Genomic DNA, 17,639 nt, shown 5'->3' with positions numbered 1-17,639 from the left:
TACAAGGATCGTTAAGGGGAATACATAATGATCTGTATGATACCATATATGATCTTTGTATAACAACATATACAACACATTTTTGATAACATATTTGATCTTTGAAATCGCAGTATTGCGCTGCTCTTAGTATTAACGAAAGAATTCACTGTTATTCGTAGGTCTTTTTCCTCACTTCGCTTTCTTTGTTCGTTGCACGCGATAAGCGATTGATTTCTGAACTTATCAAAATTTTCATCATTATTTTGTTCGTTTCACAGAAAAACTGTTAACTGTTTTTTTATTTGTTTATTTATGAGATCGAAAATAGTTAACTGCCTATAGTTATTTTCGTTATTATAAAAATAAAACAAAATGATCTGTGAAATGAGCTGTGAAAAGTTAGGACCTTTTCTTGTATCTGTCAATTATAAAGAATTCTGATACAAAACCTTGTTTTAGATTCACAAAGTCGTTTGAAAGAGCAGTCTGTCTGGCACAATCAAATGACAGACAAGATGCCAGGAGATGTAATTGAGAGAAAGAAGAAAATTCATGAGTAAACTAGTTATTTAAAATAAATGATTCAGAGAAAATAAATTATCTTCTTTCAAGGTTGACGATCAAAAAAATTGATGGTAACCATACAAGGACACATATGAATTCTTAGTATTCATTCAAGGTTCATATATGATTTCGTCGGTTCCATGCAAGAATCGCACTGGGAAATACGTTATGATCTGTATGATAACAAATATGTTCCTTGTATGGCAACAATGAATGTGGCTTTAGATCGCAGTATGGCCCTGTTCTTAGCATTAACAAAAAAAATCCATGATTATGCGTAGTTCTTTGTCCTAATTTTGTTTTCTTTGTTCGCTGCACGTAATTAATTATTATATTCTAAACTTATCGTAATTTTCATCATTATTTGCTCATTTCATCAATTTGCTTTTTACATTGTGTATTTATAAGATCGAAAACACATAACTGCATATATTTATTTTTGTTATTATGGCAAAACAAAACAAAACAAATTGTTCTATGAAATGAGCAAATAAGGACCGTTTTTTGCATCGGTCAATTATGTAGAATTCTGAAACAGAGCCTTGTTTTAGATTCACAAACTCATTCAAAAGAGCAGTATGTCTGGCAGAATCAAATGACAGACAAGATGCCACGACAGGGCCTAATACGTCCATGCGTCACCCCAGAAGTACCAACAGCAAACTAACCATCACAACCAGAAACAGCAAAGCGTGCAACAGTTACGATGACGGAACCACCAGTCTCATTAAAGGAACTGGGGCCAATAAAAAGCACTCGTCTATTTATCACAACGGCAGTCGGCAGAACTCGCCCAATTGTCAAAGACAGCAGCCGCACAATCACACGCAATTGAAAGACAAGGCGAATGGAATGAAGAATGGCAGCATTGATGTGCAAAAGAATGGATTTCATCAATCTGCGCTTTAGATGTTTTTTTAATCGCCTGGCGCAAAAGACGTTTTGGATCTATTTTATTCCCTTCTTCCTCCCCTTCCAACTTAGTGAGCATATAACTTTTACGCCCCAAGTTGCACGTGCTATAGTGTACATAGCAACGTGATATATAACAGTACACAATTTGTAATGGGGGGAGTATGAAAAACACTGGGGATAGGAGAACAGGTCTGAATTTTGGGCGCGTTTTAGAGGCTGAGTAACATACTCGACCATAATGGGATTCGCGCGAGAAACTGTATAGCTCTTGAAAGTTAATTGAGTGTGATCTAATTTTAACCCAATATTAAACATTGGATAGTAAACCACGATGGATAAGGTAGCTTTGATATGTTTTTTGACATCAAACTTTTTCAATTTCAGAAATCGACCTGTTCATATTCGGCCTAGGATCATTTGCTATCTCTTAATCGCAAATTATCGTAGCTGATAAACAAATATTATTGAAAAGATGCACCTCGTTAAGCTTTAATTATACGACCAGTTATCAAAAATTTCGTCAAAAAAGACGAAACTTCTTCAATCATTAATGGATAGCTTAATTTGGCTATATTAATTTAGATGTTCAGTGTCTAAATGTAAAATCAGCAATTGCTTTAATCTATAATTGTTAGTGACTATATCAGAAGAATGTGTTTGATTACCTGAATAAATTGTTGAAAGTCATCTTGATTTGACTTCCTTGAGTAACACACTAAGAATATTAAACAATGGCTTCATTTTTTGGAGAAAAATAAGAAACTTCAAAACTTTGGTACAAATATAAGAAAGTCGACAATATATTGGATTGCATCCAAGTAATAAAGGCTTGCCTCAATGCGCAGTACTGGGTCGCTTTTGTTGAACCCATGTTAGCGATGCTAATCTAATGCTAACGATGCAAATCTTCAAAATAAATGCAATATCACATAATATCATAACGACTCTTTAATTGAGAGGCATTGCAAATTAAAACAAGAAAAAAACCGATCTACTTCTTTCAATTATCCCGTTTCATTTAACCTCGCATATCTTAACACTATATCATTCCATCCCTCAACACGACAAGTCACCAGTCAGTATTATAAGCAATTAAGCATTTCTCATAATAAAGCAGATAATTCAGTCCTATGTTCGGCTGTTATAGTTTCAAATCAAGTCTTGCAGGCCACTGAGCTATGGCCCAAATAAGGACAGTACCAATTATATACAGGAGTAAGATTGAGGTGAAATGATAGAGAGCTGAAAAAAACGTGTGAAATGATGTGTAGTTGAACAAAATAGGGTGAAAAAGCAGGACATCAAAAAACATAGCAGCACAAATCCTGGCGTACATTCAAAAAATTTTCATTGACTAAACAAAAAACTAGACCTAGAACGGACTATGAGTGAATTGAGAAAACCATTTCTAAATGCCCACAGTTGTTTAATGCCCACAGTTGTTGTCAAGTTTGTATATTTCAAAGACAAGGTCGAAGTATTCAAAAACGACGAAAACTTCGCGACTTTAAAAATCCGATAAACAATAAAAACACTTACATCATGGAACGATTGCCTCCTGTTGAGCATGATAAAAAGGCGGAAGCTGATAAGCGAAACTATGTGGTGTCTACCAGAAACTGCATGATATCTGTACTTTGTCACATAAATGGCAAAGACGTATTTATTCCCGTAAGAGCAAAACAATGTCTTGACAATCTGAGGAACCCAGTTGTGCGCAAGCAATTTGCTACCGGATCTTATGTGGGGCAAAAGAGAGATCGCGATACTGAGAAATCGGATCTAACGCCGGACCAGAAAAAGACAAAGTAAACGTCTATGGAAAGAAACTCAATCAAACGGACAAGATTGTTTGAATTTTGTTTTGTGTATTAGGTGAAACAAAGAGCAAATTTGACATTGGTGTTTTTTTTGTGTCGTGTAAAGCTCCAGGTATTCAAGGGGGCGGAAGGGTGTTCATTTTGTTGTTCTTGTATTACTTTCTATAATTTTTTTTCTTCTTTTGTGCCTTTTTTAATAAATTCGGATCGCGAGGAAATTTTTTAGAATTAAAAAAAAAGTCACTTGTTTTTTTGGCAGTCGGGTGTCTGTGATTTCCGCGGACACTCCTATAAGCTTTTTACATAAAAAAGATTAGTTGTGATATTCGCGACTACGAAATTATGTATGAAAACAACAAAGAATCTGTGATTTCCGCGGATTCTTAGTAGATTTTTATTTAAGTAGTTGTGATTTCCGCGACTGCTTAGTCAGAAGCTTCAGTAACCTAGTGTCTGTGATTTTCGCGGACTCTTACTAGGTTTAAAATTAAAAGTGGTTGTGATTCTCGCGACTGCTTATTTATAAGGGTAAGGAACTGAGTGTCTGTGATTTCCGCGGACATTTTTAGATTCTATACATAATTATACCCTTTACAATAACCTTCCAAATTAGCACATCGTGAAAGCTGCGTAATAACTCCAAAAAAGCGGAGGAAAAACGTGGAGACATCAAAAATTCAAAAACTTGCAATTTTTTTTAACTGTTTTTCTCATTGAGTGTGTTCTTAAGACCAGATGAATGAGGCCGCAACGCAATCAGTATACTAATGCTATTACTTCTGCAGAATATTCGATCGATTACTAAGAACTTTTCTGAACTTGAAGCTTTCCTAGCCGAGACATCTGAACCCGAAGTTATAGCACTTACTGAAACTTGGCTTTCAAAAAGCCCCACTCATAATTATTTTTCTTTAAAAAACTATCAAAATTTGGTAGTCGCTAACAGGGAGAAAAGAGGTGGGGGTGTTGCATTTTATGTTAGGAAAAATCTTGCCTATAAAACTGTTGCAAAGCTTGAGCTGAATGAATTGCAGATTCTTACAATTTTTTTGCATCCGTTCACATTTTTAACAGTTGTGTACAAACCGCCTTCTACAAAATGTGGTTTTCTGTTAAACCAGCTGACAGAATACATACTCAACTTAAACATACCCTTGGGTCAGAAACACTTGGTTTGTGGGGACTTCAATATAGACTTGCTTCGTAGCAGTAGTTCATCCGAAGTGCTTAAAAGCACGTTAAGACTCTTTGAGTTAGAAAGTATGAACTCGGAATCAATAACCAGAACATGTAGAGGTGGAGGCACATCAATAGACCTTTGCTTTGCTAATCATGACGTAACAGTGTCCATTGTAGAAACGGCTATAACAGATCATTTCACTGTAATTTGTGATACACAGATTGAGATGTGCAACATTGACCATAACGAAAAATGCAGCTATAGGTGTTGGAAAAAACTAAAAAATGAACAAACACTGTTAAATATGAATTTTGTTTTACAAAATGAATTAGTAAAGAATGCTAAAATTTTTACGTATGGAACAAGTGAGGTATCGTTCACAAAGTTTATTTGAGATTCTTGCTCAAGTTTTGAACAAATATGTTCCGAAAAAAACAAAAAAGTCTACTAAGATACCGAAAAAATGTTGGGTGGATAATAAGGTTAAAAAAGAATGTCAGCGCAAGAAAAAGCTATATCAGGAAAACATTCACTGTAAAACACAAGAAAATTGGTTAAAAATCAAGCAGCAGCGAAACAAAGCCAAAGCAGTTATAAGACAGACTAAAAGGAAGTACTTTGATGTATATCTCGCCTGCAAGGAAGAACAAGGGAATAAAAACTTTTACAAAACACTGAAAAGTCTGAAACCCTCATCGGCAAGTCTCAATGATAATGACCTTAGCCCAAATTGTGAAGTGTTCAATACTTTCTTCAGCACAATAGGATCTGACTTAAACAGTAAGTTTGACTCTAGTCCAAATTTCTCCCTTATTGAAAAAGTACCAGCAACTATGTTATTTCTTGGCACTAATAAAAAGGAAATAGAGTGTATTATAGATAAATTATCAAACAAAATCTCTGAGGACCAGTATGGAATCAGCAACAAATTCCTTAAAGCAGTAAAATGCACCATAGCACCCCTTTTGGCTGACTTAATAAACCGATCAATTGCAGACGGCATTTACCCAAACTGTTTGAAAACAGCCAAAGTTGTTCCTATACACAAGTCCGGAGACAAGAGCGTTTGTTCTAATTACAGACCTATTTCCTTATTACCTACTGTAGGAAAAATTTTTGAAAAAATTCTCAAGTCGAGAATAGTAGATTTTCTGGACCAAAACAGCGTCTTTACAGATCAACAGTTTGGCTTTCGTAATAAAAGAAGTACAGTGGACGCTATAGCAATTGTGATAGATAGCTTAAGGTCAGACAAAATCACTAGTACAAAAAGCTGTTGCGCATTTTTGGATCTAAAAAAGTTTTTGATACCGTAGATCACAACCTGTTGTTAAAAAAGTGTGAACTTTATGGTCTTAGAGGCCATGTTATGGAATTAATTACTTCCTACCTTACTGACCGAAAGCAGTTTGTGCTACACAACAGCCTATGGTCTAGAGTTTCAGCAATAAACTGTGGGGTTCCACAAGGCTCAGTGTTAGGACCCATTTTGTTCCTTTTATATATAAATGACATGCCGAAAGTCTGCCATACTCTTAAAGTCACTCTTTTTGCTGATGACACCTGTTTGCATTGTAGTTACGATAACAAAAACATTGATTGCGTGCAACAAGATCTAACCAAAATTGAGAAGTGGCTTGGTGAAAATAAACTAACGTTAAATCAGCAAAAAACGTACTTGTTGACCCCAAGCTCTCCATTGCTAACTAATAGGGCCAACTTTTGTTTCAACGGTGTGACTACTGCCTATGCACAATGTGTCAAGTATTTGGGATTACATATTGATATGAACCTAACTTTTAAAGAACATGTTAAGTTCGTACAAAAAAAAATTTTTGGCAACATTCAACCACTACACATTTTTCAGACAGTTCGTAAGTCAAAAACGAATGCTTCATTTATACAAGATCTACATACAACCTGTTTTCCAATATGGAGTTCTGATTTATGGCTCTGCTAATAAAACAGATCTCTTGGCGCTTGAAAAAATACAAATACTCTTGTGGAGAATACTCTTTGGTATTAAAAAGTTTAACTCAATTAACAACATAAGACAAAAACATCGTTTACTATCAATACGCGAACTGCATGTTTATGAACTGATGAAGTGTCTGAGTAAAATTATAAGAAATGAACAACATAACACAGAGTTAAATGATGTCATTTCCAAAGATGAAACAGAAGTTATTACTAATGATTCAAAAAGAATCAAAACAATTAAAAGTAGGTCAAAAGGCACTAAGCAAGAGAGCAAAATTCTTAAGTGGCGCTTACGCAAACTGTTTAATGTTTTAGTGAAATGGGATGTCAGCATTGTTTTAAAAATTGTTCAGTGTAAATCCAAACAACTGCCGCATCTACTTCATGATCTGAAAGATAATTATATTTGTGACAATGAGGAACTAATAAAGGCTTTTTGGTAAGACTTCGCTCTTTTGGTGTTTTTTTGTTTCTATATTAAAATCAAAGATGAATTGTGTTTTTTCCAGTTCAGTTTTTAACTTTTGATTTAGTTCGGGGGATGGGTGTTGGAGGTAAAGAAAATCAAACAACCCATAAAGAAATAATTTGCTCTTAGGCACCACTTGACAGGCTTAATGCCTTTTTGGCGTCCTTTCAGATACATTTAGATACAAAAATTGTATTTACAGTATCTGAGAACAATTTATTATTATTATTAAATAAACCAGACTGACCAAAATCACTACTTCAATTTGACTTCAAAAATCATGAAAATGTGTGACCAGAATTCCTTGAATTGTAATAAACGATGAAGCTAGCTTAACTCATTGCAAAAACAACCCATTTGACTTCATTTTGTAAACCCTTACTGTTTACGAAGAGCTCCAGTTAAAAAGTAACTGTTGGCAAAAATACTTTGAAAGAAACATTAGTAGTTAAAAACGTTTTTTTAAACATTAGTTGTTAAAAATATTTGTTCGAACTGTAGTTGATAACAAGGATGTTCGTTAAAGTGCGTTCTACATTAATGTGTGTTCCGAGCCCATCTACATTTATGACTTAATTCTCTACCAAACGAAAATATAACAAAATAGATGTTTGAGTTTGGAAAAACAATTACAGAGCATAACTACTATTTGATGAACATAATGCCATGCCTCTGCAAAATAAGTAAAAACGAGAATTTCAAGCAAAAACTTAATATCTAAAATTAAAAGCACCAGGTAACGAAGTCAAAATGCAATCAGATAAAACCTTAGTTACACACATTTATTTTTTCCTAACTATACAGCAAACAAAGATTTTCCTTAATGAGACCAGGTAACAAGTAGGCAAAATAAGAAATAATGAGGCTAAATTCAAAAATCAATCAACATTTTTTAAAACAAATAATTTCAAAATTCTTAGAATATCATTAGCTTTTAACAAAGTAATTCTTGAGTAATTTACAAAAATGTCGTTAAGAAACCAATAACCCCTGTATTTGGTTAGACTGAGCCATAAAAACTGATTGAAGATGCAGAAAAATTCAAATAATTACAAACAATTTGCAAAAACACAAATTAATGAAGCCATTAAAACTATTATGTATTATCTGAAAATTATCTATTTTTTTCCAATTTGTTTAATACTAACTTAGCCAAACTTATACTGAAAGAATAAATAAGATCATTTGGCCAAAATTGAAAATCACTGAGATCTTTTATCACGCGAATGTGCTAAAGGGACAGAAAAAGAAACACAAGTACACCACTCATAAGACTTTTATGAAAACGCATTTTAATCAACAAACAAAACATCAGTTTTGACATAAATTTAGTAGATATGTTATTTTTTGAAGTACAATGAATTAGATGGAACCTATCAATGATGAGAATAAGCTACAAGTTGACGTAAAAAAAACAAAAACTGAATAATTGAAAAATCGTAGAAATTGTATATTATCAAAATCTTAAGACTATTCGCTATTAAGTCATTCAATTCTCAATTACAAGATCAAGCGACCGGTCAGCTTTTTAGGGCTATCTAAAGAAAAAAATTGGTAAAATCAGAAAATTCAAAGAAACAATGAGCGAAAAAAGCGTGGAAGCCCTTGAAAGTTGAACTTTCCAGGAAAAACTTTTCTTTTTTCAAATTTTCTTAAAAACACTAATGAGATTCTCCTTTTTGTAAAATTTTGACTTAAAAAAATCAACAAATATGAACAAATACATTAAAACCAAGAAACTTTTGAGAAAACCCGTACTATCAAAGCCATTAAAATCAAAAGCTTTCAACTGAAGCCAAAAATTACGCAAAGTTACGTCTCGGTGGCACAACAAGGATGTTGGTCATTCATAGGTCATCAATAAGACATTACAAAAAGTCATTGATCATGAAATTAACAAGAATTACAGGCAAAGTCCAAAAATTCAATAGAAATGTGCGAGAAAAGAATGTGGAAGCCATTTAAATCATAAGCTTTTCCCTGAAAACTTGATCTATGATCCATTGAACATATTTTTTAATCCAATGGGAACTATCAATATTAGGATAATGTGATAAGATTTCAAAAGGAACCAATAAAACGAAACGTCCAAAATTATAATTTTTTTGAATTCTTGTAGCATTGAAGTCATTTAATCAATATTTAGACAACAAAACCGCTAAACAGATTAATTTTTGTTGCAGTAAAAAGGTAGGGGGTCCTTTCATTACTGAGATTGACTAACCAAACATCAAGAAAATTTATGATCGGTTAATGTTTAAAAAAAAAATTTCGAAAAGCTATTTTTAAATTGGTTGTCCACTGATAACACTAGATAGGTTCAGATAACGTTCATTACAAAACCTATTGCACGTTTAATCAACGATTTTATGCTATTGGACTCCAAAAATTTATAAAACTTCAAAAAGAATATCAAAATTTCATATGAAGTTACGAAAACTCAGAGTCGAAGTAAAAAAAACATGAGCGATACCTTGAAAACGGTTTTTGTTCATTGGGATAAGGGTACTGTAAATGAGGTTTTTCATTAACGAAACTTCTATATGAAAAGTGGCTAGTCTCTAGTTGACCTAAAAAACAAGGAAATATCATTTTTTTTAAAAAAAGAGCTCTCTATTGGAATTCGAACGTTCTGATACTAAACTTCCCTATGAGACCAGAACTAGGCATTTTTATCGCCTTTCGTCTATTAGGAAGACAAAAATTGATTACTTTTGTGGCGTGAAATTTAATTTTAAATAAATATTTTTACAGAAAAAAAACCTAATTTGAAGAAAAATTACACTATAAGTGAACAAAATCATGCCAAATATCCCGTGTTTACACAAAACTTCAATCCTCGATAACTCCAAAAAAACGAAATTCAATAAATCTTTTCGATTTCAAATTCTACGCTGGATGAGCTTTTTGATGATGCCACTCACATTTCGATCATATATTGATCGGCCAAAATTGTCTGAACAAAAAAAAAACACGTTTGATTATATAGTTCCTCCCCAGACAAGTTGGGTTGGAATAAAAACATCTGTGTAAACATTAGTTGTTGAAAACATTCGTTTAAATTGCTCTGATGCTTAAGATTAGGTCAGAAGCTATTTTGAGATACTTATATTCTTTATTTCGAGTTTGTGACTTGAAACACATATTGAAACACATGTAGCAGGCAGGAATTGCAATACGAGTTTTTGCGCATAATTTTGTAATATCTTAAAAATGAGCATGTATCGTCGTTCATTTTCAATTGGTGAGCCGCAGAATCAATTAATTTGAAGCTTTCGCCCAATGAATATATAAAAGCCGAAGGATTAGCGAACTCTTATAAATTGGGGTCAAATGTTGTCCAATATGATTAGTTTTTTTGTAGAACCCTGAAATAATAAGGGACTGGAAGAGGGTTGGGACTGGAAGAAATTGAGATTTCAAGAATTAATGTGATCTCAAATAAGAAAGTGGGTCACTGAATAGTTTTGATTTTGTTAGATTTTGTAAACATCCATTCTTAAAAGCATTTTTACACTCTATGTATGCTATGAACGTTGATTGCTCTCTTTGGCTATCGTGGGTATGAATGTGCTAAGAATATAATTTGTTTTTCAAAAAATTATTCAATTATTAAAGAATAGTAAGCAACGTGTTTCAATCGATGTTTTACTCTTGCATTTTAAACTCTCTGTACAATCATTCAGATCTTAGAAGTCACATACGAATGCCAACGATTATTGAACTGACTTGAATTTTTCTTGCTTGTTAGCGCCATTGAAATTTGTTCTGTGCTTCAATACATAAGAGAGAAAAAAATTTTTACTAAACTTAATAATTCGTCAAATGTTTCAAGGACTAATTTTTCATTGAACCTGCTTAGTTAAAAATCAAAAGCTCAGATTGCGCTGAAAAATACTTTTTTCTCATTATTCGCTGAATTTTTTGTTAGAATGGATTTAGTTGAAACTGATTTTTGTTTGTTTATGTGCCATTTTATGTTGGTATCTTTGAAGTCAGTAACCAGCTATTCTTTTAGTTTATGCGTATTTGTTCCGTTCCCACAAGTATCCCAACAATATTTTTATCGAAGAGAAAAAGGAGACATCTCAAAAAAACCCGCACAGAGTAGAAGGTCAAATGAAATGTGTATTTTATTTTCAATTTTTCCTTGGAGTGATCGAGTTTTAAAGTTTTGTGAACTTTTGCCTGGTTTAACGCAGGTATACCCAAGTCTTTTCTTTTAGAACTTCAATTAATCAAGGATTCTACTTACGTTCAAATAGAACCCAGTGAACAAACCATTTTTCCGAGAACAATTCATGTTTTTTAAATAAAATTTAATGAAATTTTAGAGACTTCGTGAGTTGTGCCTCCAATTGTTTTTCTTTTGTAGTCTCATGACTTAGTTGCGTCATTCAAAGGTCTCAATGTCAACTTTAGCAGGCGGCATAGAACCTGTTTGATGATTTCAGTTGATACCTATTGGCTCCTATGTCCTTCAAAATTTTTCTTTTAGAGTATATCATTGAAGTATTGAACAGTGTCATCTTCTTATTGTTACTTCTGTCAACATATAGCAGACTTGCATAATGGATTGGCCCGACATTTTTATCAGCAAAAAGAACAAATCTGTAGATTGGCTTGATTTTAACTAAAGGCTCTTATGACAAATTCAATCGATTTTTTCAAATCAAAAGTGAATTTTGTAACATTATTGTTTTTTGTAACAAAAATTGTTTCTGTCAATTAAAAGCTTTGTGTTGTCAAAGCTAGGCATCAAATTCTTTCCATGCAACCGACAATTGATTAGTTTTGTTTGGTTCTATGTTTGATGGTGGTTGACAAGTAATGCTTCAATTACTTTGATACTTCAGGTTATAAAAAAAATATTAAAACTTTTGGGATTTTGTGGTATTTGTGAAGTTTTCTCGTTACATTGTGTCAATCAAGACATGTCACTGTGAAAACATTGTAACAACATAGACAAATCCTACTGGCATTGCAAATGCATGCAAAATTGAACATACCTAACGTTTTTAATAAATAGTTTACAGTTTTTTTTGGCGTCGACAGCCTTCTGGCAAAATTTCAAATTTTCGTCGCTATTCTTTATTTTTTTTTGTAGTCGTAAGATATATTCTGAATAATGAAAGATCCAACTAGTTTTGTGGAGTTACTTATGAATTTATATACTGTCTTAAGTGGATAGATGATGTCTTTAGTGACTTCGAATTTGTTTTTTTTTAAACATCGTCTTATTTCTGAAAGGTTTGCAGTTTTTTTGACAACCTTTAACTTAGTATTTTTAATGAGAAATCAAATCTGTTTTCTTGTGGAGCAGACATCAATTTGTACTGGGTTTGTTGATTAGACGAGGAGTATATGGCCTTGACACTATCATTTTTCATTTAAAATTTTGCGAATTTTCTGTACTTGTAAATGCTGTTGTTGTGTTTCTTGTTCTATTTGTACATTACTCCTGAAAAACCAACCCTTCTGATGTTCAAATGTGACCCATTGTGAAGACATAAGATCTTTTATTTGATTGCTTATGGTCATTACAGATTCAAGACTTTGTGTTTTTGTAATTTGTTTGGGATTTGTGGAGTCTTTCCTGTTATTGGTCTCATTTTGTAGTCCTATGACTTAGTCTCAATAATAGCAGATTCCATTGTTTTTTAAGGAGTTACATTTGAGTATCTCTAGCATATCATTGTTTGAAAATTGATGGCTGTAATGATTTTTATTTTTGATCGGTTCCAAAAAATTTAAAATATGCGGTTGAAATATTTGAACATTGCCCCTATCTGGTGCAAATGTTTTGAGGCTACAACATTTTGTTTTATTCAGACTCTTTTTAACACAAGGAGGATCGTTAATGTGCGTTTGCACATAATGTTCGGACACCACTCATTGTCATTGTGACTTAATTGTCTACCGAATGGGTATCCGTTCCTCATTTGGTAGACAAATAGGACAAAATGTGGAAGAGCAGAGTCGAAACATTATGTGCAAACGTACATTACCCAGCCACCTCGTGTTAATTAAAACTCGAAGACTTAGAATAACACTATTTGATAGGTTAATAAAATAACCCAAATTTTCAGAATTTTTAAATCATGCTTTGTATCGGATTCGCTGTCAGACTTTTGCAGCACGTCACTTTTTATATGTCAAGACATTTGTGCTTCCATACTGTTATCCAGAACATGTAATCTTGAAAGTACTGTGCTCCGGGTGCCTTCATGTTTTCTGGACATTTCGATTTATCGTTTGCGACCTCAGCCTGGCGTTGCTTACAAAAAACAGAAGAATGAAAGAAAATGTGTTTCCAGAAATATATGTAGTGCTGCCTCTAAAAAATTTCAGTTTCAGCGCACTTTTCCTAGAACATATAATTACTTCACAGGGAAGACTAAATGACATCATTTAACATTTCGCGGGGACGACCAATTAAAACTGACTTACGTCAAAACACTATTAAAAATGTTCCAACAATTCTCATTCTCTCAATCAAAGGTTTTTATTTTTAATATAATTACGATACAAAATTTTAATTTTCTTCTAAAATTAAGTAACGCAACAAATGAAATTCTACTGAGTTTACGCGCCAATTAGCATGATTAAAGAAGGTTGTTGTATTGATGGAGAATTTCTGAGCGTTTTCATTCCAACTTTCTGCTCTACGTTCCGCCTTCAGCTACTTCAGTTGTCTAAGGCAACTCAATAAGTGAGTCTATCTGAATGAGACACAATTATATCCGAGCCACTTTCAAGTGAAAATTGAAAAGGTGAAAATGAAAGAGATAATGGAAAGTTGATAAATGAAAGTTGAAAGAGAAAAATGAAACGTTCATATAATTTGCCCATATTGCTCTTAATATAGGTATATTATCGCATTCCTTAAAGTTCAGTTTTCAATCTGAAAACTAATGTTTCATTTTTCATTGATACTTTTTATTTTGTCAAAGATTTCTTTTCTTATTCTTTTACTATGCTAAAATTGTTCATTTGAAAAGTGAAGAAGATGTCTGAGGCCAAAATAGACTCAAATTTGCTCAGCTGCTAAAGCGTTTTGGCTCTCTTCCCGTGAAAACAACAGGAAACCTTTTCCCCCGAAACCTTAACCCCGGAGTAAAATTTGCCAATTTTCTGAATTTCCAATTTTCCGATTCGAACTGAGACAGTAGTGCTTTCCACTTTTTCCAGCGAGGAAAAATTTTTACCATTTTTAAATCACAAAAAAACTGCTCTCGCTTTTCCCCGGGGAAAACGGAAAGAAATTGAGCCAATTCACTATTCTGCGTTTTTAACAAAAATTAGCTAAATGGCTATTGTTGATTTTGAACATAGGCCAAAAAACGAGATTCTCACCTACATCAATAATAAAAACAAACTGATTATTTGTGAGCTTCCCTCACAGTTTGTCTGCTTCTCACAAGTTTGGCACTCATCTTGAAATTTTTTTGAACCTAGATGAATTAAAAGTGTCCAAATTATTAGCTTAAAATTCTCTACGTAAGAGGTCGTGGCGAAATGAGAACTCACAATTATCTTCAGCATCAATTAATTCTGGGCCTAGATCACATGACCAACCACAATAACGACAAAAAAAGAGAAGTCATTGTTTGTTTGGTTTTACAATGTAACAAGGAGGCTCGGTAATGTGCGATTGAACATAAGGTTCCGACCCCGCTCATCCACAATTTTGGCATAATTGTCTACCAAATGAGGAACCGATAGAAAAACCCAAAAATTCAGTTATTTTTCAAAAAAATGGTGTATGAACGAAAAGATAGCGTCCAAAGCAAATAACTCAGTGGATTTAGAAACGATACATTATATTGATGAGATATGCCAATATTAAGAAGCGAGTCAAGATGAGCAGCAAAATCAAACAACAACAACAACAACAAACATTAATTACATCAAAAAACCTATGTCCGTTTTAAAAAACAAAGCTTAATAACAAAGTCAAAATAGCGTCAGAGAAAACTGAAACTAAGCAAAATAACTTGTAATTCACGAGAGCAGATATGGGACCAGTCCATATAAGGCTTGGTAACAATTAGAAAATAAAGAACAAAAACACCAAAGTTGGAAAATTCGCTTTTTTAATTTCAAAAAACAATAATTTTCAAAATAAAGAAATCATTAGAAATCAACTAATATATCCATAGGTTTACAATTACCATTGCTTCAATAGAACGGAGTTAAGAGCTGCCGGTTTTCAATTTTTAATGCCGCTACAAAAGAACAAAAAAATAGACAACGAACAAAAACTCAATTAAAAATCGCCAGAAAACTTTTTCGAAACTGTAAAGCCACACATTGGACCTCGAAATGTGTTTGATTGCACTTTCTTCAAACACCGATAACGTAATATGTGACCTCTCATTAATGAAACTAGGTAACAAGTAGACAAGAAAGAAAAAAATGCGAAATTATGAAATACTTGTTTTTTTCGAAAAAAAAATTATTTCCAAAGAAATGAAAGCCATTATTTACAAAATGAAAATAATTAAATAGGTTCATTCATTCTTCCAAGAGTGGCCTTTGAGACACGCAATAATCAAGAATATCTCTTACGTCTACAAAAAGAAAATCAAATATGACAAAAATCAAAAATTAGTTTACTTTTTTTTTTGCGAAAAACACGTGTCAAAGCCAGTAAGCTCATAACCAATTCGTTAAAAAACATTAGATTTTGTACACTTGCAACTTCCTCCACAAAAAATGTCAGATTTGACCAGTAGCTAACGAGACTATTTAAAAAATAGACAAAAAAGAACAAAGCTGCGAAGTTAAACGACGTTAAAAAAGTTTTTTTATTTTAGAAAACAATTGTTTTCGAATACATGAAAGCCATCAGTTATCTACTCAAATCAGAGCAAAAGCTCATATATTCTTTCATGAAATGTCAACAAGACCTTTTTTATCCATGCAATTTCATGCGACTAACGGACAAACTAAAAACGACAATTAAAGACAATTGTAAAAAACTCAATTAAATTCTTCGAGAAAAGGCTGTCGAAGCCGTTAAAACAAAAAATCTATCCCGTTCAAGACTTTTCAATTGTGCCTCATTTGAAACGCAAACATTGTAGTATCTGAACTCTCAATAATGTAATAATATGAGAAAACGGAAAAAACGTTAAAAAGTGGCCAATACCTAAAAATAAAAAAAAGTAAAGTCATAACGGATTCTATAAAAACATTAGATTTTGTGACAACAGTCCCTTTCTACACCTTCTCATTACAACAGAATGGCCATATGTGGCCTGTAATTAACGACACTAGGTAACAAACAGACAATAAATGGAATAAAAATTACGAAGTCAAAGTTCTTTTTTACTTTGGAAAACAAATGTTTTCATTGTCACGAAAGCCATAGGCTATCTTCTAATATCAGAATAACAGCTCATCTATTCTTGCATGAAAAGCCAATGAGACCGGGTCAATGTACAGGAAATTTCATTCGACTAAAAAGACAAAGTAAAAACGACAGTGAAAGACAAAATTAAAAAATTCAATTAAATTATTCGAGAAAGTATTGTCGAAGCCGTAAAAAACCATAATCTACATCTCTAAATAATTCAATATTATCAACTGTATTTTACTTTGAACGCCAATCTAGTAGTATCATGACTAGAACACTATAGCTTAAGGTCTAAAACCCCAATAAAAACTGAATTTAAATTCAGTGGAAAGAAGAACCATTTTTTATTGCTGACACTACATATTGACCAAATTAAGAGAAAAATAGCAAAATTCAGAAAGCCGTTTTTTCATTAAAAAATCAAATAAATTTAAAAGTCAAAACGAATGTAAGCTTTCAACCAAGAAACTAGATGAATTGATTTGGAGCTAATTAGGAATTCAATTGGATCTATCACTAGAGGGTTTTGTTTTGAAGTGTTCTGTTATTTAATTAATATAAAAATATCGAATTTTTTCAAAAAAAAACACCCACTGATTACAATCCGAATTATTTTTGGATTGTAACAATCCAAGATTATCCTAAAACTAGCCCAGCTAATTCACTTCGTCCATTAAGAACATTCAATTTTTTGAATCTCACAGATATAGAAATTTTGTTAGTTAAAAAATCAAAAATAAATGCTGAGTTATTGATAATCAATGAATAAAAATAGCAGAAAAACGGCAAAATTTTATTTAGAGAGCACTCTCAACGGAAATTGAAGTAGAAATAGCGCCCTTTTAAGTCTACAAAGATTTCGTTAGTGGTGTTTGGGTGTTTACTTCCTGCAAATTTAATCAAAGTGGACTAAAAAAAACTTATTTCGTGCTTTTTTTGATGGAAGAGTCTGAATTTTGTGAAATATTTAGTCAAAATTTTGGACAAAGAAATTAGAAAAAAACAGCCGACAATATTTTCATCTTTAAGAAAAAAATCAATGACACTTTTTTGAAAAACTTATATTTTTGCGAAATTGGCAAAACTTTAGTCAAAAATTCCAAAAAATGTGAATAAAATTAACAGAATTCACTCTATTTTCTCAAAAGTTTAAACCTCGATAACTCCCTGTAAGAATCGAAAATAAGAAAATCTGTTTAATTCCGTATTCTACGCTGGACAAGCTTTCTAATGATGCTAGTATCAACTCTCTACGATGAATATATCGATCGGCCAAAATTGTCTGAACAAAAAAACCCATTTGAGTATATAGCTCCTCCTCCCCTCAAGAGGGGTCAGAACAAGAAAGCTTCGGTATGCTCGGATTTA

General features: G+C 32.7%; 1 protein-coding gene across 1 annotated transcript in view; it reads left to right on the top strand.

Annotated features, from left to right (window-relative positions):
- LOC142349178 (RYamide receptor-like) overlaps nt 1–1,547 on the top strand; it is a 100,244-nt gene extending 98,697 nt beyond the window's left edge. Inside the window, exon 4 of the mRNA XM_075400594.1 lies at nt 1,098–1,547. Coding sequence (XP_075256709.1) covers nt 1,098–1,455 — 358 coding nt within the window. The 3' untranslated portion in view covers nt 1,456–1,547. The remainder of the gene's footprint in view (nt 1–1,097) is intronic.
- The last annotated feature ends 16,092 nt before the right edge of the window (nt 1,548–17,639 follow it).

The sequence above is a fragment of the Convolutriloba macropyga genome, chromosome 1, assembly GCF_964194025.1.
Source record: "Convolutriloba macropyga chromosome 1, txConMacr16.3, whole genome shotgun sequence".
Classification (NCBI taxonomy): domain Eukaryota; kingdom Metazoa; phylum Xenacoelomorpha; order Acoela; family Convolutidae; genus Convolutriloba; species Convolutriloba macropyga.
This window is presented reverse-complemented; position numbering and strand designations above follow the sequence as displayed.